General features: G+C 52.0%; 1 protein-coding gene across 1 annotated transcript in view; it reads right to left on the reverse strand.

Annotated features, from left to right (window-relative positions):
* The window catches only part of ASTN2 (astrotactin 2), a 257225-nt gene that overhangs the window by 189183 nt on the left and 42921 nt on the right, over window positions 1–25121 (reverse strand). Inside the window, exon 3 of the mRNA XM_042830923.1 lies at window positions 11569–11953. Within this exon, the coding sequence (XP_042686857.1) occupies window positions 11569–11953 (385 nt within the window). The remainder of the gene's footprint in view (window positions 1–11568; window positions 11954–25121) is intronic.

Below are 25121 nucleotides of genomic sequence, written 5' to 3' on the forward strand. Positions count from 1 at the left end.
ACGAGTTTAAATGAGGGGATGGAGAAGGCTCTGAAACCAACAAGGAAGGAGAGCCCTGACCATGCTGTGCCAGCACAAAGAGCCCCCCACTCCTCTCCTCCTCCCCACGTGCTGAGGGTGGGAGGGGAAGGGAGCAGGAAGGGTGACAAGGCTGATGGGGAAAGCTTCTACCTTACATTCCTGCAGACAGGCAGCAGGGTCTCCTAGCACCCACAGCCATGCCCTCCCCAACCCAGGATGCTGAAGAAGGTGCTGCAAATCCACCAGGGCCATTGCATGGGGATAGAGCAGAGCAGAGCAGAGCAGCTGCTGCTCCCTGTCCATGCAGGAACTCCAGGACCTCAGCCTGCAGGCACATGAGGAGGGTGCTGCACAAATCCAGCAGCTCAGAAAGGAAAGGGTCAAAATCACTGCCCAGTGAGTGCTGGAGATAGGAAATATTTCAGGAGAGCTGTGGAGAGAGGGCAGCATCAGGGACCATGCACACTGCATGCTGCAACTATTCAGCACCAGATCCCCCCAGACATCACAAATCAGAGTCTCCCCAACACCCTTCAACGGGAGAGCTTTCAAATTCAAGATTTAGGGCAAGCAACATACAACTCTGCAGTGCAGGATCCCCCTCAGACGTCATCATTGGGGAATTCAAGAGCATGGAAGGGTCTCACAGGAGCACAGTGGCATACTGAGAGCACTGCCCATCACCTCTTGTGGGGCTGCACGGGGACAGAGGAGTCCATGATCTCATAGAATCATATCAGCATAGAATTATTTGAGTTGGAAGGGACCTTTCAAGGTCTTCTGGTCCAACTCCCTTTCAATGACCAGGGACACCTACAGTTGACCAAGCGCTCAGGGCCCTGTCCAGCCTGTCCTTGAATGTCTCCAGAGATGGGGCATCCACCACCTCCCAGGGCAACCTGTGCCAATGCTTCACTACTCATCATAAAAAACGTTTTCCATCTGATTTAAATATTTTCTCCTTCTAGGAGGCAGGGCTGTGCCTCCCTTCATCCCCCAGTAGTGGGGATCGCCACCAGCCAGCATTTGTTGAACCTCATGAGGCTCTCCTGGGCCCACTGCTGAAGCCTGGCTCCCATGGTGTCCTGCCTAGGTCTCTCCTTCAGCAGACACAGGCTTGGCATTCATGTGTACAGGGAGGTTTTGACTGCTCACAAAAGGATGAGAACATCACTGTGATGGGGCAGTGCAAAGCTTCCATCAGAGCAATGCCCCAGGATTACCCTGGGATATTAATGCTAGACACTGCTCTGCTGCTTTCCATTCCCTACTCCATCCTGATCCCACTTCCCATCTTCACCCCCACTGTCCATCCCCATCTCCACCCCCTCCTCACATTGGCAGCATCAGCCCATTGGGAAGCAGCTTTGCCCACAAGCCAACTGCCCTCTCATTGAGCACAGCCTCCCAGATCGCCTTCCCTCCTGCCTTGGTTTCTAAAGTAAAGGAGATGAATTCATCGGAACCATTGAGCTCACATTTTCGTCACCACGTGGGGCGTTTCTGAAGCCAAGCAGAGGTGGTGGTGAGATCCACCCCAGCCTTGGCACGGCACCACCACTACCTCCATCTCACCCCAACCCAATAATGCCTTGGCAGCACAAAGCCACCCCCCCGCCAAGCCCACAGAGGAAACATGAGGCTCCCAACCTCCTCCAATTCAGCTTCCATCCCCGTCAGTGGTTTGAGGACACAGCTGAAGGTCGCCGTACCTTTGTAAAGCACATTACACGTTCCCACTGCACACCTCCTTCCCGTCCACCCCCATATGCTATTTTGAAAGCGATTTGCTCTCCTTATGGCTCCCCTATTCGTTTGCACATCTCCCACAGAACAATTCCACTCAATAGCCTTTATTTCTCCCTTTCTTTTTTTTTTTTTTTTTTTTTTTGCTGGCACAAATTGCAGCGGGAAAATATGTTGTTTGGCTTAAAAATCACCAAGAAAAAAAAGCCATCAACAGAGCAGTACGAGCGATGTGAGGATAGAAACCCTTTGCTACCAGGATGAGAAGTGGAAGAACTCATTTCAGTGTTTGTGGGACTTACAGCAAACCAGGAGAGCTGCATCTTCCTCATCTCATGCTTTGGGGAGACTGCAAGCAGCGCAGTGATTCCTCAGCTCTGTGCAGAGCAGCTCCAGAGCAGCACAGCTGAACGCACCGCGATGCTGCGATCGCAACGTTTCCCAGCAGCACATCAAACTCAATTAGGGATTAAACAGAAACGTCCGGACGCAATTAGAAATTGAGTTTGAGGTCTTTTTTGCATCCTCGCTCATTCTGACTTCTGCATGCATTTCTGCTGCTCCTGTGGCTGCGTGTGCCATGCAGTCTCATCTCAGAGCTAACTCCTCTCCAAGAGCAGCTCCTTCAATCTCACCAATGCCCCCACTATTTCCAGTATAGCCCCCAATTTTGCCATGGACAGGGTGCTCTCCTGCAGTGCTGACTCTGAAATCCCAATGCACCTTTATGGCCATCATGCAATGTGTAGGTATGTGTCAGACCCCTACAACACTTCAATACTGTCACAATTCCTCTGTGCAAACCAACTCAATTGGGTTTGGACTGGGCAGCCCAGTCTTGTGGTTGGCAGCCCTGCCCATAGCAGGGGGGTTGAAACTAGATGATCATCATGGTCCTATTAAACCCAGGCCATTCTATGATTTTATGAACTGAGTTTCCACACGCTTACTTTAATGGTTTGGGGTCAACCTTTTGGAGATTTCTATTTCACAAAGCATTTAAAAAATCAACCTTCCTATTCTTTTGGGGATAGGCACAAATTTCACAATGCTGGAAGTTTTTTGCATGGTGGAAACCCTGCTTTCTCACCAGCTCTACATAACAGGTGTTTGTTGTTTTCCGAAGCATGAAATAAGCAGCAGTGTTTGTTCTGAAACTGGGATGTGGACTGATTTTCAACAGTGCCACCCTCAAGGTACTGAGCTCCAGGAAGCAGAGAGTTTTACAAGCATAAAATTGGGTAATTATGCCATAGCCTTTGTGATGAGGGTGGGAGATTTGTACAACTGCTCTACACTGATTGGGAAGAAAACACAGCCAGATAGCACAGAGTTTCATTTCAGGGGACCAAGCAGCTCCTGTGATGCACACATCTCCTTTTCCCTAACATACATTAATAGATCATTATATCCACTAATAAATCTCTTGCTATATAAAAATAGATTTTTTATACGTAAAAAAAGAAACCTAATTGTAATTGCAAATTGGAGGGGGAAGGAGGCAGAAGAAGAGATAAAACTTCCACCGAGATGTCTCCTTTGAAGGAAACCGAACAAATGTACTTTCCTCCTTCATATATTCATGAGCTGATGCTTCCCTACCCCACTCCCTACCACCCTCGGCTCCAGGCTCCAAGCCAGCACTGTCCTTATCTGGTACGAGGCAGGAAGGAGTCCTGATACGATCACAAGTTTTCAGCAGTTCAGCAAATGTGGAGAAAAGTCTCCACCGGACGTTAAAGCAGCCTGGGGAGGGGGGATGTGAGTGGTGATGGGAGCAGTGCTGCCCAGCGTGGTCCCACAGCGGGCACAGGGGAGAACCCGCAGCCCTTTGTTTGGAACCAGCAGCTACCTGCTGGAAAGCTGTGACCCCTACACGCGTCTGGAGGTTCATCTCAGTGCTCCTTCTCCTTTGGAAAAGCCAGAACTGGAGGAGCTCGTAGGAGCCTGTGATGCCCAGGAGGGAGGCTGACTTCAAAAACACCTTGCTTGTAAGAAAAAACGCACCCCCTCCCCAGCACCCAGTGCCCCCACCTTCCTCATCCTCTCTCCAGTCACGGCGCTCAATCACTTGCCAGCTAATTGCCTCCACTCATGTGTGCAAACTAACCATTTACTGGAAAATGCCACGGAATGTTAATTTCATTTGGAATTGGGTAATTGCAAAGAGCTCCCTTTTTTTTATTTTTATTATACGAAATGAATAAGCGTGGCATTAATAGCATCACTTCCAGCTCCGACCACCATCGCAGCCCCGTCGACACAGGCTGTGAGTTATTTGTCACCCCTTCCCTTCCCTGCATTTCTTCCTTCTGCCTTTCCCTTCCCTTTGTCACGCTCCTGACTTTCCATTTTGGTAATTAAGATAATGCAGGATAATTATAAACACATTGTGAAAGATCAAAGCTCGTGTGCCACGGTCCAACAGCCCCAGCTCTGTCTGCTATAGAACCACCATCTCAGCCTATCTGACCTCCCCAAGGGCTGCTTCTCCATAGGAAATCCTCAGCTCTTCCTACGGGGCAAAGACTTTTTTCTAGCACAGCCCTCCTCTGCCACTAACAGAGCGTTCATCCCCTTGGCCCATTTCTCCTCCTGATGGAATCACAGCAAAGAAAAGCCCTTGGCAAACAGGATGCTGCCCCTCCAAGCCTGCTCCAGCTCTCTCTGCCCCAGCACTGAAAGATCCAGGCCACCAGGTGCTCTGCTTCCCATACCTCCAGCCTAATAAAACCCTTCACTTACCTATTTTACGAGACACCATAACTTTTTAGCTTATGCAACGGGCAGAGAGAGGAGCAGGAAGATGGGCAGACTCTCAGCAGCAGCTAATACTCTTCAAGTTATAAAATAATTGAAAAGTTAAATAAAAACACTCTGGAGGAAGCTTCCCCATTTGGTGCTAATGGGCGCACGAAGCAGCCCAGGTTAATGTTGCATAGCAGGAGGGAGAACTGACAGCTCTGAGCACACAGCACTGAACTCCAGCAGCCCTCCTTTCTCTCCTTCCAGCTCCCTAAATTAATGCAAAACCGAGGGCAAGATGATGCTCATCCCCAGATGCCCAAGCTCAGCTCCAGGGCAGGAGGAAGGGGAGTTCTGGGGATCTCAGGTCATGGGCAGCAGGCATGGGTGGGATATATGACATGGCAGTGGAAAGCACGGCTGGTAGGAAGGGGACATGGCAACAGAACCAAGGGCTGCCACTGCAGCTCACGTTCCAAGCCCACAACCATTGCTGGGGTGAGCACCAGCACACCAAGCACCTGAGCCATGATGTCTGAAGTAGCAGCTGGCAATCCTGCCCTCAGCAGCAGGGTTAGAACTACATGACCTCTGAGGTCCTTTCCAATCCAAACCATTCTATGATTCTGAACACCAAGGTAACTAAGTGCCCACGGCCATGCACTCACATCCTGAGGCTGAGAAAACCCACTGCTCCCACTATGGCTGACACAAACCAAGCAAAGCATCCCAGGGGCTGCCTGAGAGCCCCCAGCACCGATTGATTTCCATCAGAAATGGGAACACTGCATGTTTTCCTCCCTCCTTGCAGCCCTCTTTCCCTGTTCACTCCAACCTCAGGAGCTGAGGGCAGGTTCTCCCATGCCAACATCACATTACAGATGGAAGGACAGCACTGGGGACAGATTCCAGCTCCCAGCAATGCAGACACAGCACACCATGGGGCAGACCCAGCGTGGAAAGCCCTAGAGGGGAGGATGTTCAGGTCTCAAGGACAATAAAAAGCCACCACATTACTTTTTATGTTTCGCATCAGGCAAGGAAAAAAACAATCTTCTTGAAACTTATCCTGGTCAACAACTGGTCTACAACCCAGCTATGCCTTTAATAATGCAGCACGTTATCAAACATTCATAGTTATGCATAAAGTGATGAACAACACGAGCCTGGCATTTATAGAAATATAGTTCCTGATGGCTTGTTTTCCTTGGACAGCCAGAACTTCACAGCTCATCTCCTGCGCGCTGGTGATTTCGCCTGGATGAAAAGCACTTTGGACACCTGGGGAATTCAGGGCTCCTGCACACAAAGCTGTCACGGCATCTCCAGCAGCACTGAGGGGCTGAGACAGCCCCATAAAACCAACATAACCCCAAGCTGAAGAGCTGGGGGACCAAAAGTCACCCAAATTTGGCCCCCAAAAGGCCCTTCCCTTTGCACTTGGTAGCCGTGGGTTTGGGGTGTCACAACGCTGTGATACAGATATCATGAAGCCATCATGCCTCTGGGATGCTCAGCAAAGTGCTGGAATATTAAAACACCCCTTTTCCTCTTCCATTCCCCACAGCGCCATCAAGAAGCTGATTTTCCATCTGCTTCTCCCCTCCCCTGTCTCATAAAATCAGTCAGTGGCATAGAGCAACAGCAAAGGCAGGGGTGGAAAAACAACACCGTGTCAGGAATCCCACTCTGGGAGCCTGCTGTCATTGGGCTGTCCCATCCCTGAGCACACAGGCACACTGTGAGCATGGAACCATCCAGCTCTCCTTGGAGTGAGCCCTGGTGGGAAGAACCCATCTTTGAGGCTGATCCAATCCTAGTGAAGGGGTAATCAGAACAATCTGGAACTCCAGCCTGGCAGCCATCCTTAGGGTTCAAAAGGCAATTAATACATTAATTACGACTATGTTTATCTCTCTGGAAAGCAAAGCTTTTCCCTGTCAGCTATATGCATTTTTGAATTAGCATTAAGATACAGCTGGCATCACTAATAAGCCAAAAGATCCAGTGGCACACCCCTTGCCACCTCTGCAACTGGGTCGCCCATTCTCTCCATTTCTCTTCAGCAATCCACTCAAATCAAGCAGAATTAAGCACGCTGCACTTAAAGACATGCTTAATTGCTCTGATAACAGGAGATGCTGGCTAAGCACATGGCAAAATGCTCTCCTGAATTGGTACCCATTTCCTACCCTGTTGGGCCCCATATATGTTGAGTTTTTCTGAACTGGAATTTGCAGTGGGTTTTTGTTTTTTGGGTGTTTTTTTTTTTGCAGCCAGGAATGAGCAGAGTGCAGAAAACCTTCTGCACCGTGGCCACGCAGCCTGCGTGAACATACATTTGTCAAAGGTCTCTGCAAATTACGCAAGGAGCTGGCGGGGATGAGATCTGGGAAAAGCTGATCAAATACAGAGAGGGTCACGATCCCATTAGGTCACTGAAAAGAAGACTGGATGCATCAGATACCAGTCTGATGTACCATTCCTTTTTGTTCCCAGCTCCAGCTAATGGTAAGCCATCATTTTATTCATTGAAGGCTCAGGAGGCCTCTGGCAGAGCCATGACTCGCAGAGCTTTACAGTTGCCAGCAGGAGCAAACCTCCAGCCCTCAGCCCTATGGTGGTGGGGTGAGCACCACGGGGCAATCCACACCATGGAGAGCAATGTCCTGGTCCTGGTCCCACGGGCATCACCTCCAGTTCAGTCCCCGTCTTTAAACTCATCTCCAAGACCCCACAGCACTCACCCTGGATTGGGTCTCCATGGATTAAGGAAGGGAAATGTCGGAGATCGATCACGTTACTGCAACAGGTTAAAAGAAAGGCCACGAGCTGTAGGTTCAGGATGGTGCCATGACCACACCTCTGATCCATCACGGCACTGAGCACCAGCACTGCCGGCAGCCAGCACTGCCCAGATGTCACCAGGCAGGATCTTGGGCTCTCACTGCCCCTGATCCTGGTAAGGCAAAGTCTCCTCCCCATGGCCAATCACTGGCATCCCTCCCCACAGAGGGCCCAGGGAATCCAGGACAACCCCACAGCCACACTTGCTGGGCTCTATCCACGTTCATTCACTGCTGTCCACTGCAGAGTACTTCATCCACATGGGGCTGGTTTGGACACGTGGGTTTGGACACATGCTATCTAGGAGGTACAAACCCCAAGGAGATTTTCTAATTCACAGAATCACAGAATGCCTTGGATTGGAAAAGACCTCGAAGATCACCTGGTTCCAACCAGGCTCCATAGACAACCCCAAAACTGCAGGGAGACCACACAGCTCCTTTCCATGCCAGCACACAGGCTTTCTTTCAGCTAATTAGAGCTGCCTATTGCCCTCTCTCTCCCTCATATTAATATGTTAATAAAAAAAATTACTTTCCCTCTTCCTAAACTGCCTTAGATTTTTCTTCTGTCTAAATTCATCAGGGCTCTGTGCAATGTCACGAGGTCACTTTGTGCTCCTACTGCAATTCTAATTCTGTCAGTTTTCCATTTTCCAGGCAGTTGGAGGAATTTTTCTTTCTACTTTTTTTTTTTTCCTTTTTTTTTTCCCCCCCCAAATCAAAAACGATTTTGCATAACAGCAATAATGTTAATGTCCCCGCTCAGTGCATCCAGATTACCGGCTGCAGCTGGGGAGAAATAAACATCTCATCTTTGCCCTGCTGTTTATCAACCCGCTGCAGAGCCTGGTATCAGGTCAGAACCTGTAATTTCATTAACTTTATCACTGCTACACGCTTGTTGCTAGATGTCATTATTCAGCACACTGCTCCCGTGTTTGTTTGCACTGTGCCAGCTGCAGCGCATCGCCTGAGCAGGCAGGGGGACTTTTGGTGCTGCGTGTTTGCACCGGCTGCACCCACACTCGGCACAGCAGATATCTGTGCTGTGGGATCCACCGGCTGCTCCGCACCCATTCCTCAGGGCTGTAACATCACAGAGTTGTCCATCCAGCAGGGAGCACAGCACTCCTCTGCGTGGCAAGGGCAACTGAGCGTGCAGGAATCCCAAGGGATGGAAAGCACCAGCACCTGCAAATCAATCACTGCCCGGCACGTGGGAGAAGCGAGTGGCACAGGCAGGTGAGGGCGAGGCGAGGCACTCCATCTTCATTGCATTTGCCATCCCTGGTAATTAACGTAGGGAACTGACACTTGAAAGAGTCTTTGGTGACAGCCCCAGCAATGATAGCATTTGGAGCCTGCTGACAAGCCCCAGCTGATGTCTTATCACCACGTTAGGCACCACATGCAGCTTCTCCCTTGGGCGCTGCCAGGCTCACAGGCACAGCTCTGCAGCCAAACCTGCTGCACCCATACAAATGCAGCCCCGGGCCAGGCCCCAGCTGGGACTCCCTTGCCACATCCATCTCAAAGCCACCTGTGACACTGTGCCTCAACAGCCCTGATTTCCCCCTGGGGATCAGTGGGCACATGTTATCTGCAACATCCCACCTGCACATCCCCAGGGAAGCCCAACTGCACCCACTGCCTGCTGGCAGGCAGCACATCTATGGTACATCTGACACATCCTGAATTTGTGCAGCTCCCAGGCACGTGCAAAGCAGCTGGAGGGCTGAGTACAAAGCACATGAATAGCACCACAGAGAGGTTGGGTTGGAAGAGAACTTAAATATAAGACAACTTAAATATCACCCAGTCCCAAACCCTGCCATGGGCTCACTGCCCCCCAGCTCAGGCTGCCTAGGGCCCATCCACAGCCTTGGGTACCTCCAGGGATGCCACCCACAGCTCTGGGCAGCAGTGCCAGGGCCTCACCGCCCTCTGAGTAGAACATTTCCTCCCAGTATCTCACTAAAATCTCTCCTCAAGTCCAGGTGTAACGCATGATGGTGTCCTGATGGGAGAACTCAGCACTGCATGGATAGCAGCAGGCCTAGGGCAGCCTGTCCCAGCCCACAGCCCTGGTTTGGGTCTTCTGCATACAGCACAAGAATTACTTTATTGCCAATTCCTGAAGCCCTGAGATAGTTTAATATTCTGCCCTAGATCTTGTTTACTATTATGTTTTGAAGAGCACTGAAATGCAGTTACTGCTCTCTCCCCCTCTCACACAACTCTAAATAATTTATAGAAAAGCAAAACAAAGAAGAGAATATGAAAGAATAAAAGAGGCAGCTCAGTTACAGTACATGAAGGCCTTCATTTGTTCGCTCTCACCGTGCAGAGGGTTGGGGGAGCACCTCTTAACCCCACGAGCCGATGAGAGCCACAAAGGAGGACGCCAACAGGGATGCTCCGAGCAGTGCATGAGGACAGCAGGAGGATCCCTGGGTTGTTGGAGCTATAACCATCATTGCTGTAACAGCTCTGTCTGGAAGAGGAAGGGGGAAAGAGCTGTAAGGAGCAGCCTCCAATGCCATGTGTGTGGGGCTGCTTTCCAGGAGCCAAGCTCTGGGGTCCCTGTCCCCATCTCTGCTACCCAATGGGGACAGCACAGGAGCAGGACACGCTCCCAAGGATGGATGCACACTGTGAGCAGAAAGCAGAACCACTTCCCTGTGCCCATCCCCACTCCTGCTGCAGTCGCTCAGCAATTAGCACCAACGCGCTTCGCTTTTGTTTATTCCAACGCACTTCACCACGTTGCAGGTTAACTACATCAAACTGCTTCTAATGATATTTCAATAAGCAGAGGTGGGCGATACGCTTTCCCAGAGACAGACTTTAAAAAAGCAAGCAATCAAATCTGCATTAGCCCAGACACGCTGGGGAAAGCGCTGCTCTTCTCCAGGCAGGAGCCCGTGGCACAAAGCTCCATGTCTGTCTGTCCTGCTGCACCCAACCCCAGCACCACACTGCCTCACCTGGAGGGGAAGCCCAAAGGGACCTGAGCTCCAACCCATTCCGGCACCCTAAGAACTCCAGGATCATTGCTTGATGGCTCATAGAATAAAACACAGGGAATGTTTTGGTGCCCCTGGAAAACACAGCGTTGTGGAGCAGCTCTCTGAGGTGCAGCATTGCTCAGCAGGGCCCCACTGACATGCTCTATGCTGGAATTGATGCACTACCTGACAGCAACGAAATGAGCATTTCTGCCACCTAGAGAATAAAGCCAGGCTGATTGATGCCCATGTGCCAGTGCTCACCTACAGCAAGAAGTCAGCAGGGATCCCAGCATCCCCAAGCTGCTTGGAAGCCTGGAGCACAGACTGAATGGGAACAAATGCTCATCAGCACTGACGGAGTAGTGGGACTGACAGTGCTGCTCCGTGCAACACTGCACAAACCCATGGCAAAAGAGCAACTCTCCTTGGTGGGGAAATGCTCCTCCTGCTCCCCTAGCCAACTCCTCATTTCTGGGTGCTTCCAGAAGTCAAGTGTCAGTGAGACAGACAGTGGGATTGAGGGCACCCTCAGCAAGTTTGCTGATGTCACCAAGCGGAGTGGTGTGTAATAGCTGATATAATGGAAGGGATGCCATCCACAGGGACACGGACAGCCTGAAAGTGAGCCCACAGGAACCTAATGAGGCACAACAAGGCTGAGTGTGAGGTGCTGCACGTGGGCTGGGGCAACCCCAGATATGGGAACTGTTCAATCTGGAGAAGAGAAGGCTTTGGGGAGACCTCACTGCAGCCTTCAAGCACTTGAAGGGAGCTTATAAACAGGAGGGGGAATGGCTGTTTATGAGAGTGGACAGTGACAGGACAAGGAGGAAGGGCTTTAAACTAAAAGAGGGGAGATTTAAGTGAGATGTCAGGAGGAAATGGTTTACTTAGAGGGCGGTGAGGCCCTGGCACTGCTGCTCAGACTGGGCTCCCTGCAGGGGCCCAAAGCTGTAGATGGGGCCCTGGGCAGCCAGAACTGCGGGGGGTAACCTGAGCTGAGGGGCAGGGATGGGGTCTGCATGGTTGTACGGCCCCTTCCAACCCAACCATTCAATGGTTTTATGGAATCAGCTGGAAGATGAAAGCTCAGGACAAACCAGCAGATCCAGGACCCCCTCATCAGGAAGCCCCATGCAGCTCAGACGCTCTGAGGGCACAGGGTGAGGGGAAGATCAGGCAGAACAGCCACCAACCTTTCTTCTCGTAGTCAGGCTTCTCCTCCCCACCCCGGCCCAGGCTCTCCAGCGTCCGCGTCACCTGGCTGCCAAACTCATCCTCCCTGGTGCTGGGTTCTGCCCGCTGCGGCGTCTCCTCCTCCTCCTCGTCCTCGTAGTCATCCAGGATGGGGGTCTCGCGGATGGGCACGCCGATGACCGAGTTGTGGGCCTGCAGGCGAGAGTTGCGGAAGCTCTCTCGGGCCTGGGGGCCCAGCAGCACCGAGGGGATGTAGTGGATCTCGTGGGTGGCCTCGGTGCTGGCACTCTTCTGCGGGATGCGGCGGCGCTTGTGCCAGCGCCGCTGGGCGTACAGAGCCACTGTGAAGACCAAGAGGAGCAGGAGCAGAGCGATCAGCCCACCCTGTGGGACAGCAAAGAGACACGTCAGCAGACACAGGGATGGCTGAGGAGCAGCATCCACCAGCACTCGCTCTCCTCTTACACAAAATCCTTTAATCAACTCCAGGCAGGGTCCTGGAGGAGATCCTTAACACCCCAATGACATCCCCAGCTCAGCTCTGCCCACTCCAGGAACTCTTTCCTCATCCCCTTGGTCCTATCAGGCAATGTACATGGATACCAAGCCAGCCTGCCCTGCACAAGGAGATGGGAAAGGATCTCCCATCCGCATCTCACTGCTTAGGAGACAAAAAACTCATTAAAACAACCCAGCAACCAACAAGGGAGCCATAAAGTCTCTGCAGAGACACAGCATTTTGTCCAAAAGACCATGTACCAAATGGCACCACCCAACTGCCACCCTCCAGGGCACAGGGAACCAAAGCCACCCATCGTTCCCAGAGCCAGCCCTCCTCCTCTCCTGAAAACTAGAGGATGAAGCCACCCAGCAGCATTAGCAGGCCATGGAGCAGGGCTCCTGCATGGCTCCTCTGGATGCTGCTGCTCAGAGGAGCATCCCACAGCTGCATCCTGCACCCAAATCCTCAGCTCTCCAAAACAACTGTGATCCCATCAATCGTGTTAGAATTATTTAAAGACTTCCCTCTTGCTCACATGCTTAGGGAGCTTTGCCAGAGTCACCCTCGCAGCAGAGTGCAGCCCCCCATGCCAACCCTTTGGGTGAATTGTTGTGGCTACATGCAGGGGCACAACACACCCTATCCCAGACCACAACCTTCAAGGCCAAGCTCTCTCTTCCCACACCTCCTCATTAAATGAGCCAGCAGCGTGCCCAGGTGGCCAAAAAAGCCAATGGCATCCTGTCAGCAATAGTGCAGCCAGCAGAACAGGGAGGTGATTGTCCTGTGACTGGCACTGGTGGGACTGCATCTCAAATGCTGTGTTAGGTTTTGGGCCTTTTACTACAAGAACACTGAGGCCCTGGAGTGCGTCCAGAGAAAGGCAAGAAAGCTGGGGAGGTTCGGCCTGGATATTAGGAAAACATTTTGTCTCAGAAAGAGTGGTCAGACATTAGAACAAGCTCTGCAGGGAGGCAGTAGGGTCACTATCCCTAGAAGTGTTCAACACACTTGGAGATGTGACACTGAGGGACGTGGTCAGAGGGCATGGTGGGGGTGGGTTGGGGTTGGACATGGTGATCTTACACGATTCTATGATTCTATGATCAAAATCATAGATCATTACCTAAAAGCACAAACTTCCTTCATACCAACGTCTCCATGGAAGTGGCCTCCTCCATGGGGCAGCCCTGCCTGCTCTGGAGACCAACACAACCACAGCAGGAGCTGTGCATTCCCCCACCTTGGGCCCCTCCATCTCTCTGCAGCACCAAAGCAATGTTACCCCACAGCAGATGAGCAAAGCACATAAATCAGGAGCAGTGTGAGCAGCTGATGCTTTGCAGCGTGACATGCAGCAGCTGGGGCAGGGCAGGCATCTAGCACAAAGAATGCCATAGCTGGGAACTTTACAGAGCATGCAAGAGCAGCGTGAAGACATGCAAATATTTCTTCTGCACACAATACAAAGCACTGCGCCATGCAGAGGGAGGATCATCTGTAAAGAGGCGGCGTGGGAAGTGAGTGTGCTGGGGATGGAGCTCAGGGGATGCAGGGGGATGGTGTGGGTGGTGGCAGCGGACAGTACTGCAGGAGGATCCTGCTGCTCTGCCCTCTGCCTCCACTAACTGACACTAATGGGAGCCTGGCTGGAGGGTTTGGGATGACATTGCTTAGTTTGACTTTCCCAATTCAGCTTGCACATGGGATGCAGCGGGGCTCTGCCACACTACTTGCTGCCCCGTGCTCAGCCTCACGGCCTTGCTGTACGCTGGATGGCTCTGGGTCAGGTCCACGTGCCCAGGAACTGTGCCAATCCCTGGCGTTCAGCAGCAGCTCAGTTTCAGGCTCTGCCCACATCCCTGACCCCGCATCACAGCCGCTTGTCAGAGCGCCGTGCACACGCAGGGAGAGCTTCCCGGGGAAAGAAAAGTCAAACTTAGGAGGCATTCAAACCAGCCTCATTTTAATCTATTTTTCATGTTAAATTATCCAACTGAGGGAGCGGGAGAGAGAAAGGGGAAGGAAGGGATAATATGAGAAATGTTTTATTTGACAATGTGTCATTCGGAAACTGATTATTTCTGTCTCAGAGCTTTTTAATATTCCCAAACAATGGCCGAGCCGCGAGGGGATTTGGTATGCTAAGGCTGGATTTATAATACTCTGTTCTGCAGTGATAAGAACATGGGCCTTTAATCCTGTGAGCTGTGAACATGCATATTCTCCTGCGTAATGTCCTTCTTCCCCACTGCTCTCCCGAGAGCCCCGGGTTGCATGCAGCTGTGACACCCCGGACACTGTGGGGACGTGGACACATCCCAGGTGTACAGCCATCGTGGTGGGAGCACAGCAAAGAGGGGATTGGGGTTGGTCCTGCTAAGGATGTGGCACGAGGGAGGAGAGGGCATGGGCAGCACTGCAAAACTTTGCAGTCAAACACAGGAATACGGCTCAGGTGAAGGTGGAAAGCAGCAAGGGTGTGATTTATATGGTAAGCACCAAAGGAAAGCTGCTGGGGGAAGCTACCTGCAGACCCTGCCAACTCACAGACTCATTAAGGTTGGAACTGATCTGTAAGATCATCCAGCCCAGCCACCAACCCACCCCACCATGCCCACCGACCGCATCCCTCAGTGCCACATCTCCACAAGTGCTCAACACCTACAGGGATGGTTGACTCCACCACTCTCTGGTTCTGCTTTTATAAATGATGCGGGCTGCAGAACTGCTGACTGCAGGGCAATGAGCTCCCATGGACCTTCCCACAGTGCTGAGCACCCCTTCAACAGTGAGAGCCCCTCCAAGCACTGCCCCAAACCAACTCTTGACCCCATACAGGGGCTGTGCTGTGAGCCAAGTGATGGCCATGCAGTCCTTCCAAGCTCTCCACACTGCAGTTTTTCCTTTCTTCCCTTTCTGACAGTACAGGTAATTAAACACTAGAACTATTTACCACGGGTTGTAGTGGATTATCCATCACTGTCAAGTTTTATTTTTATTTTTTTTTAATACCAATGCTGGATGCTTTCAGAAAAGTTATGCTTTACTCCAATGAGAAATAAAAGGCTCCAGGGAAGGCCTGAGGTCCAACAAGACCCCACAGCCCCTTCTGGTCCTTCAATCTGTCCCTGAAGGTATTCAAGACCAGGTTGGACGGAGCCCTGGGCACTCTGCTCTAGTGCCAGATGTGGAAGTTGATGGCCCTGCCTCTGCCAGAGGATTTGGAACTTGATGATCCTTGGGGTCCCTTCCAGCCCAAGCCATTCTATGATTCTATGATCTCCTCACTTTGTCTTTCCTATGTTTCATCATGAGTTATGCAGCTCTCCAGCACCTCTTCCACCCCCGTCTCTTCCAGCCTTTTCACCCCATTCCAGCTCAATGCAGATGCACCAAAGCAGGGAGGATGCTGCAGCACAGACCAACTTCACACCTGGATGCCCAAACCTCTTCTGGCCCAAGCAACTTCAAGGATCAGGTGCAGCAAACACTTGCACCAGGTTTTTGCTGAGCTGTAATTCCAACTAACAGATTTCTAATTAATTTAACTCAAAGTGATGGCAAACTGCAGGATGGAGACCCTGTGAACATCATTCCACCAGGCAGAGGCTTGTGCTCCATCAGGACCCCCATTCCCTCCAAACTCAGTGCACGCAGCACAGCCTGGGATCAGAAACCCCCTGTCCCACTGGTGCCAGGGGAGGCTCACGTTGGATATTAGGAAACATTTCTGCTCAGAAAAAGTGGTGATGCACTGGTACAGGCTGCCTGGGGAGTGGTGGGATCACCACACCAGAGATGTGATCAGTGGGCATGGGGAATGGTGGGGGTAGATGGACAGCTGGACTGGATGATCTCAGAGGTCCTTTCCACCCCCAGTGACTCCATGCTTCCATGGCACAGGTCAGTGCAGGATCTGGCCCTGGTGTTCCCGCAGCATCACTCTGCCAGCCCATGCATCTTTGCATGCTGCTTGCTATGCTGTACATAAACACATTGGGCATAAATCTAATAGCACACACAGTCCTGCAAAGCATCGCAGAGGTACAAGAGATGAGAGTTACAGTTGCTGTGGGAACCATAACTTTAAAATCTCTGACTCTTCCACATTAAAAAAAAAAAAAGAGTCAGAAAAAAGTCACATTTCCATATAATTTTACTTTTTTTTTTTTCCTCCAAGCCACACTGAATTTTGTTTTGCAGTTCCATTCGGGAACAGAAACAAAAAGAAGGAGTGGAGCTGCCAATCAGCTCAGGCACACGGGAGATGCTCCAGCGCTGGCAGTTGGAACGCTCCCCCAGCACTGCCCCAATGGCACCGCACGCCCGCGTGCCCCACGCCCGGATAACAACTCCAAATGACTCCTAATCCATTTTTATCATGTAAAAAAGGCATTTATTTCCAGCGAGCCAAAAGAGGAGGGCTGTAGGTGATTTTATTAAGCACCTGATTGCCAGCTCTTCCTAACACTTGAGTGCAGATTGCATAAATTGTGGTTTTAATGCGCTCTAAACGGCTCACCTAGCTGGGCTGACCTGCTAACCCAGGGCCTGCCCTCGGAGAGGGAAGATTTTAAAATGCATGAGATCTGGCGTTTCCCTAACGCAGGCAGACTGAGCAAATCGCTGAGAAACACAAAGGCTCGGAGCTCCCCAGCCCCTTCCCTGCTGAGTGATGCTCACGTGCTCCTCCCGCTCGGCTCACTGAGACCTGCTCAGCGAATTGCATTTTAGTCAGATTATAAAGCGGAGGGGAAAAAAAACCCACTTGAGCTAAGGATCAACGGGAAAGCTTTCAAAGGAAGGGCCACCACATCCCCTGTGCTAAGGGGACGTCCGGTGGGCATCTTCCAGCATTCTGTGTCCTGGGCTGCTGGTGACCACACGGCACATCCCAAGCCCTGGCAGAGAACCTGGATAATGGCCCAGTCAGGGTGTGCTGCTTCCTGCCCTTCAGCTGGCCTGTACTGGCACCCAGCCCACGGCAGGGATATGGACTGGATGGGCTTTAAGGTTCAGGTTGGATATTAGGAAACATTTCTTCTCTTACAGAGCGATAATGCAGTAGCACAGCTGTCCAGGGAGTGATGGGGTCCCTGGAGGTGTTCCAGAACCATAGGGTTGTGGTCAGTAGGCATGGTGGGGTGGCTTGGGGTTAGACTTGGTGATCTTAGAGGTCATTTCCAACCTTAACGACTCGGTGATCCCATGATTCTATGATTCCAACCCAAGCCACTCTGCGATCCTACGATTTTACTGCACCCAAGCTTCAACTGCTGCTCCCACAGCTTCTGCCCAAGCATGCGCCTTCTCCCCCCGAAAAAATCACACAGCATTGAGGCACCTGATGGAGAATCATAGAATGGCTTGAGTTGGAAGAGACCCCAAGGATCACCGAGTTCCAACTCCCCTGGCACAGGCAGGGCCAAACAACCTCCAGATTTGACACTAGACCAGGCTGCCCAGGGCCCCGTCCAACTCGGTCTTGAACACCTCCAGGGACACCCACAGCCTCTCTGCGCAGCCTGTTCCAGCAACTCACCACTCTGTCTGTGAAGAACTTCCCCCAGACATCCAATCTAAACCTCCCCTCCTTGAGCTTCAGAAAAGAGAAAACAGCCCTCGCCTCAATGCATCAAGCAGCGCTGGCATCAGGCACAGCAAATGGTCTGGAGTGGTGCAACAGAGAAGGAGAGATGTGGGCAAGCTCACCCATCCTTCAGGAGCCGTGCAGCAAACCATGGCTGCTTCCACCCGCCCTGCAAGGCCAACCAAACCTCAGCATCCCCACTGCTCGCAGCTCCTACCATCCACTGCCACCCCTCCAACCAAACCCCCCACAGCGCAGCGAGCCCTCGCACGACTCGGATTATTACAGCATCTACCAGCAGAGCATTTGCTAGCAAGTGATGGAATATAATTAAAAGTAAAGAACACTTGTCAGATAAATGAGTACCATGTACCATTGCAGCAAACAGCGCCTTTTTTGTTTTTGTAATAATTGTGTTTATCCACTTCCCACTCATTTACAAAAAAAAACGCGGTTAATTCTCGCTGGATCTCACAACCATTAGTGCGAATTAATACCGTTCCCACTGTATATTCTGCATATATTAAAAAAAATTAATCTAATAAGAGATGCACATCTCCGGATGAGGGAACATTAACACAACTCACATTGTGCCTCCAGCTTCCAAGTGCCTGTGAGTGGCACGTTACAACAGCGCTTCTGCTCAATTAGCCAGCCAGCTCCGTGGGGCTGCCAGTTCCTGCACACTCGTCCAGAGAAGGTAGCAAAGAAGAGGGAAAAATTCAGCATCACAGAGCAGGGTTACAGTGGAGGACGTCTTAGGATCACTGTTGTTTGTATCCTGAGAAATCCATCAGCAATGGGGAAGGGGAGCTGGGATGCACCCTGCACTTGGCCCAGCGCTGTGCCTTGGGTCCCCACTGCCTCCAGGTGCACTGCATTGGGGCATGCTGTCACTTCTCCCCACGCATGGGACAAAGCAATGAGACATGGGAGGATTGTGAAAGGTTCTGCGGTTTATTTACGGACACTTGAAAACTTACAGAGCTGAGAGCTGATGGGAAGATGCTTTTTTGCGCGTAGGGAAGGAAAGAACGAGCTCCCTTTGCTGCCCGTGGGGTTTGTTAAAGGTTTATGACTGAGCCAACAGCTGGCAGCTGCTTTGGGAACGATCCAACCTATTGTGTAAATATGGTCAGGCAGTTTTCTTTAAGTGCAAATATTTCAGCATAACGAGCATCTTTCTGAACAGAGGCAGCACGAAGCACTGCTCTGCTCCAAGCTCCACGGCTGCTTTGTTGGGAGCTCAGGCACTGCAGCAGGGACACACACCCCACACACAGCAACCACAGCATCCGACTGTGCTCTGCAGCCCAGCAAAGGACAAGGCAGAAATCACAGCTTCTGCCCACACCTTTCCCCTGTTCCGACATGCCTCTTCCCCCTATGGGATGCTACAGGAGCTGGGCAGGCATTGAGATGCTTGCATCTGCAGACGGGGAGTGCTGAGCAGTGATCTGCTCAACAGGTCTGGATTTAGAGCACCCCATCTGCAAACCTGTTACTGTTTCTGAGCCCACAGCAAGCAAACTTGTTCTGCAGCACGGCTTGGAGGAAGGGACCTGGAGGGGCAGCTCAGAGACACCCTGTAGCTGTATCCCTGCTGGTGCCACCTGAGGGGGATGCTCACCAGGGTGAGCTGTCACTTGTGCTCCCATGCAGTGCAGAGCAGTCTTTGCATCCAGCTCTAATTACAGCCACGTCCTTGCGATGAGGAGACAGACCTTTAATTAAGGGAAGCTGAGTTTCAGCCTGCCCAGCGCTGCCTGGGCAGAGACAGCAGCAGAGTGGGGAGGAGGAGAGGTAGCAGTGTGGCTTGAGGACACAGTGACAGCTCTGTCCCTGCCTGCCTTGTGCTGCCAGCACAGTAATGTGCTGCTGCAGCTTTGTCCCCACTGTGCCCCGAATTTGGGGACAGCACAGCGAAGCCATCTCATATCCATCCATCACCTCCCCTTGAGCAGCAGGCACACTGAGCTCCATGTCAAACTCTGTGGCCCACACTGCCCTGCACTCCTGGGGACAATTTGGGGGCTGTGTTGCCCAGCCTTGCTGCAAGCAGGCAGCCAGGCAGAGCTCCACGCTGCAGCCTCTGAGGAAGTGGCCATGTGAAAAGAAGAAAGGATTCATTTCAATTAAACCTGCTCGGCACTATGAATGAAAGCAATTAATTCTCCCCATCTGAAAGCTGATTAGCTGGGATATCTGGGTAAATGGATAATAACAGGCTCATACCCCCTCCCAGCCCCATGTGCATATTGCTGCTGCTGGCCAGTTTTGACATGGTGTCACCAGTGTAACTGCAGCACCTGTGAAGGAAGGCAGTGCCCATTCAGCCATTGGTGGCAAGTGGCAGTGGGTGAAGCAGGATGGGATGCTATGGTGCCAACCCAGGGCGTGCTGAACAACCTCTTTCTCTATCATCTGCTCTAAATATTTCAAGGTCTTCCATATTGCTGGTGGATTAACTCCTATTTTGTCACATCTGGCTGCACCTCAAGTGCTGCTGTTTGGTGTTGGGTCCCGCACCATAAGGAAGGCAGAGAGGCCGTGCAGCGTGTCCAGAGACAGACAGCAGAGCTGTGAGGGGTCTGAGCACAGTGCTGTGGGGAGCAGCTGAGGGAACAGACAAGCAACAAGGCTCAGCTGCTCTCTGCCCCTGCCCCGCAGCAGACACGGAGCTGCCCGCACACCGGTACAACTTCTGTTCTGCAGAAGGGCACTGGGAAGAAGCAGATTTATCATTTTAACATTCCCAGCATCATCTGAGGGCTCCCTTTCCAGAGGACACTTGAGATACAAATCTATGAGATGGCCAAGCAATTGCATCTGGCAATTTACTGTAATAGCCCCGGCGGCACGAGGAGAGGAGAGCCCGTCCCAAGAGCAGCAGCAGGCAAATCTACACCCTGCTAATGCCCACACAGAGCAGGGCTGGGCTGCACGGGGGCTTTCACACTGAAGGAAAGGAGGAGCACATCCTGCAGCAGCCAGCTGCACACAGCCCATTCCGTGGGACAAGGACGCACACAGCACTGCAGGGAGCACTGGGGCTGTTAAACCCCGGGAGCAAAATATTTACAGGGAGAAGATCTCAATCAATCCCTTCCAACCACCTGCTTATTTAAATCCGTGCAAACGGTGTAAAATCGCACTGAAATAGGAGAGAACTCGAGCTGCAGGCAGCGTGTTGGGAGGCAGCGCTGTTTGTCACCATCAGTGCTGTCCTCCTGGGTCAGCTGCAGCCCAACCCCAAACCTCCATCCACCCGCAGGGCCGAGCAGCAGTGCAGAACAGGATAGGGGAACATCCATCATCGGTGACAGGGGTTTATTAATCCCTTTCGGGGCACAGGGATGGATTTAATGATGTCGCCATATCCTCCATATTCCACCGCTGAGATGCTATGGGAAAGGAATCCTCATCCAGAAAAGCCCTACGGAGATCCATCGCTCACTGGAGCATTTCAATGGGTATTGGTGCCATCGTGGGTTATGCATGGATGTGAGGTTGGAGCACTGAGAAAACAATTTCCACTCTCAAAAACAACCCTTCAGTCCTAAACCACCGAAACCACGTCAGCATAAACCTGACAAACTTGCTTACAGAAGTGACTTTGAAATGACACCTGTGAGCTGGCACTGAGCCCTCTCGGGGTGAAGCTCCGTGTGCACCAGGTGCCAAAGCAGGGGGAGCAGAGGCAGCTCTGCAGGATGGGTCAGTGCAGAGAGGCATCGATGAGCACAATCAGCCGTGGGTTATCCACTGCCTGTCTGAAGGATTTTGCACTGTCAGGATGTTCTCCAACACAGCTAATCATTTCAATCTGAAACTCCTCAGAACAAAACTGTACAATTAGCAATTCCCTTACCGGTTAGGAAAGGAAGAAAGAAGCCCAAGGCACAATTTAAGCCTATGTACAACAGAAGGAGCCCAGAGAACAAGGTGCAGTGCTGATGTCAAAGAGCATATGGTGGGCACGCTGGGTGCTGGATGGAGCAGGAAGACCTCAGCATCATCAGCCAGGTCTCCTGCTTGGACAGGGGACAAGGCAACAAGGACAATTTTCTCTGCTACTAAACACTGGCTGCAGGGCCAGTCCTGGGGCTGACTTGGTAATGGTTTCAGACCCCAGAGCCCTTCTCCACCATCATCACCAGGCCATGATGTTGCAAAGCCTTTTGTGCTCCCACACTCCCTATTTACAGGTGGCAGATGATTGGTCCTTTACAGCAGCTCCAGCCAGAGCCCCACATGTTGCTGTAGGATGCATTTCTATTTCTGTGGCCAGACAAATGCCATCTCCCAGCCCATACCGCTGCAGGGGGTTAAGAAGCCATAAGTGCTTTCCCCAACTGCACACACCTCCTTGTGCACCACTGGGAACGGACAGCAAGGCAAGGGATGGCTGCCAGCACCTCAGCCCAGGCATGGCAGCATGATGATCCATCCCACCCAGTCTGCCAGGTGCAAAGGGTCTGCATGGCAGCCCAGAGTGCTGAAGGACATATGGAGAGCCCCTGAAGGTGACGTTATTGGTTTTTGCATGAGCTGCAATCCTGACCCAGACCCAGAACTGCTGCCTGACATAAAGTGGAAGGGGTGGGAAAGGATTTTCCCATGTTTCCAGATTCCCTCTCTCATATCTCCTTCGCTGAGGAGCAGGTCAGGCCATCAGCTTGCTTCAGCAAAACCACGCAAGTGGCTGCTCATTCCAGGAGGGGAAACCAGAGCCCCAGAACTTTGCAAAGCAGAAGGAAACCCAAAAATACAGGAGAACTCTGGTGCAGCCAGTAACTGCAAAGCTTCTCAGCTTTGGGAATGACCATGGAATAAGTTGCACCATGGTGCAACCCCTCACCTGCAAAGCAAATAACATCTGGCTGAAGGGAACACCAGGCTGCATGTGTGCAACTCCCTGAGCTTCCATGCCAATGAGGGCTTATGTTACAGCTACAGAGAAGCAACACAGCTATAGGAAGGCTGAAGGAAACAGCCTGAGCCCTGAGACATCCACCTTACAAACTCAACAAGGTGAAGTTTGCACCAACCCAGCATGAGTGCATCAGCACCATGACCCCAGGAGCCCAGCGAGCAAAGAAGGGAGCAGGAATGCCCCAAGAACACAGGGCTCCTCCAGGAGAGGAACAGCTCTGGAGATGCACGACTCATCCACTCCTCTCCATGCTTCAAGCACTGACTCCATCACACTTCCAAATTCCAGCTGCCTAAGCAATTTTTTGCAGATATTTCCCCTTCTTCACAATCATTTGGCTAATAAGATGAGCAGGTTGGGCTCATTTATTTTGGACACAGCTCGTGGGTCATTAGCGGAAAGGCTAATCGTTAGGTTGGCAGAGAGTGTTGCTTCTGCTTCAGAGCTGGCTGCAAGGCACAGAGAGAGGAGAGAGCAGGAGCCTGAGCCCTGAGAAAAATGACAGCAGGTGCCTCTGGAAGTGGAATTTTCCTTTGCTGTTTCCTAAGGTACCACTGAGAAAGCAGGTAGAATGTTGGTGCCCAAGGCTACCATGCACAGCTCCCGCTCCCTCCACGCGCCCTGCTGGCACTCAGGGCTGCAGGCTCTCCTTCCTCCCTACAGCAAAGCCACAGGGACCTTTCAAGGCCCTTTTAGGGATGGTTTGGAGCCCCAGGAAACTTTAAGCACTCTACAGTCCTATGGAGGTTGAGGCATCCCATGGCTCCTGGAAGTTCAGTGCATCCCACAGCCCCAAGGAAGCTCTGGGCACTCCGCAGCTCTCGACTGCCTCCGGGCAGCCACACACTTCCCCTCCCACTCTCTCAGCATCGCAGCTGAGGACTTGAAGGCACTTGCCAAGGCAGCATTGTAAAGCCATGAAGGGAGGGGGGAACAGCCAGGGCAGATGCCCATCGTTTGCCCCTTCCTCTCATGGGATGCTCCGAGGGTCCCCTTGCTGTCCCCATGCTCTCTGGGTAAAGCCCCTCGTGCAGGAGGTGCTGGGGAGGCTCCACAGGGCTCTTTTAGCAGAGAAAAAGAGGAAAATTTGGGAACTAATTTAGAGCTCATATTTCCTAAGCCCTTTCAGACACTGAGGCTATTGGCAGGCAGCGTCCCAGCCCCTGCCAGTCTCAGCAGCTCTACAATGTCCTTTCATTGGCAAGGGCAGCAGTGGAGAAAAAATAACACAGCAAAACAAGGGACATGTGATGGAGAGCTTGGCTGAGGGCTCCCTCCCCTTCGAGGCCCTGCATGCCAAGGAGGGAGAGCACAAAGGATTGAAAAGTGGCCTTTTAAAAAGGGAAAAAGCAAAGAAACAAAGCACACGGCTTGTTTTGCTGAGGGAAACGTGGCCAGCACGAGGCGGTGGGGCAAGCATCTCTGAGGGTCTGCATTTCACCCAAACCCATTGCAGGTCCTGGGTGGGGCACCCCAAACCCAAGCAGTACCCTATGGCAAGGGCAACCCCACGCCTCCATAACCAGCCCTCAGCCACAAAGCTGAGAGGCACCTTGCAGCTCGTTTACTTGATGCTGTGAAGCCAGATGAGCCTCTGGCACCATTTCCAGCTGTAGGTCGATGTATGTGTAGCTTTCACTTCATTTCTGTTTGTTTTTGGAAGCCTTGCAGCTACCGTGCCCTTTGTTTGCAATCTGCAAGCTAGTCTTGTCTTTCCCAACCCCATACCACAGGTGACTGCGACCAGCAGCACAGCCCCTCCAACAGCTCAGAGATCCCCAAAAGCAGCATGCAGCACCCCAGGTCTCACAGGGTCCTAAAATGGCACGAGAGACAGCATCCATATGACCATATGCCCCGAAGTGCACCCAGCTCTGACACACCTGTACCCCACCACAGTGCTCCCTGCTTTCTCTGGAGCTCAACCATTCTCCCAGACCTCCCCAATGTTTGCAGCAGCATTTCACCTTGTCAGCTGCTCCACGCTCCCCAGCAGCTCTCTCTGCAATTGCTGCCATCGGCACGATGGTTTCACCCCAAATCCTCCAAGTCTGGTGCAGCAAGGAAAGCTGGGCTCGGGGCAGTCACAAAATCACCGAATGGTTTGAGTTGCAAGGGACCCTTAAAGGCCATCTGGTCCCACTCCCTGCAGTGCACAGGGACACCCACAGCTCCATCAGTGTTCTGAGCCCCAACAGCCTGACCTTGGCCGTCTGCAGGGATGGGGCAGCACCACCTCTCTGTGCAACCTGTGCAGTGCCTCACCACCCTTACCATAAGAAGCTTTTTCCTTATATCCAACCTAAATCTCCCCTCTTTTAGTCTGAAATCACGTCCCCTTGTCCTATGGCAACAGCCCCACAACCAGTCCCCTTCCTCCTAACAGCCCCATCAGATGCCAACAAACTGCTCTCTCAGCTCCCCGCAGAGCCTTCTCTTCTCCAGGCTGAACCAGCACCCGCTCCCAGCTCACGCCTCTCCCTTAGAAATCATTATTTTCCTGTGGTTTTAGGTAATTGGA

This window comes from Centrocercus urophasianus, unplaced genomic scaffold (genome assembly GCF_019232065.1).
Source record: "Centrocercus urophasianus isolate 14NV4802_14NV808 unplaced genomic scaffold, USGS_Curo_1.0 seq_34, whole genome shotgun sequence".
In the NCBI taxonomy this organism is placed as follows: domain Eukaryota; kingdom Metazoa; phylum Chordata; class Aves; order Galliformes; family Phasianidae; genus Centrocercus; species Centrocercus urophasianus.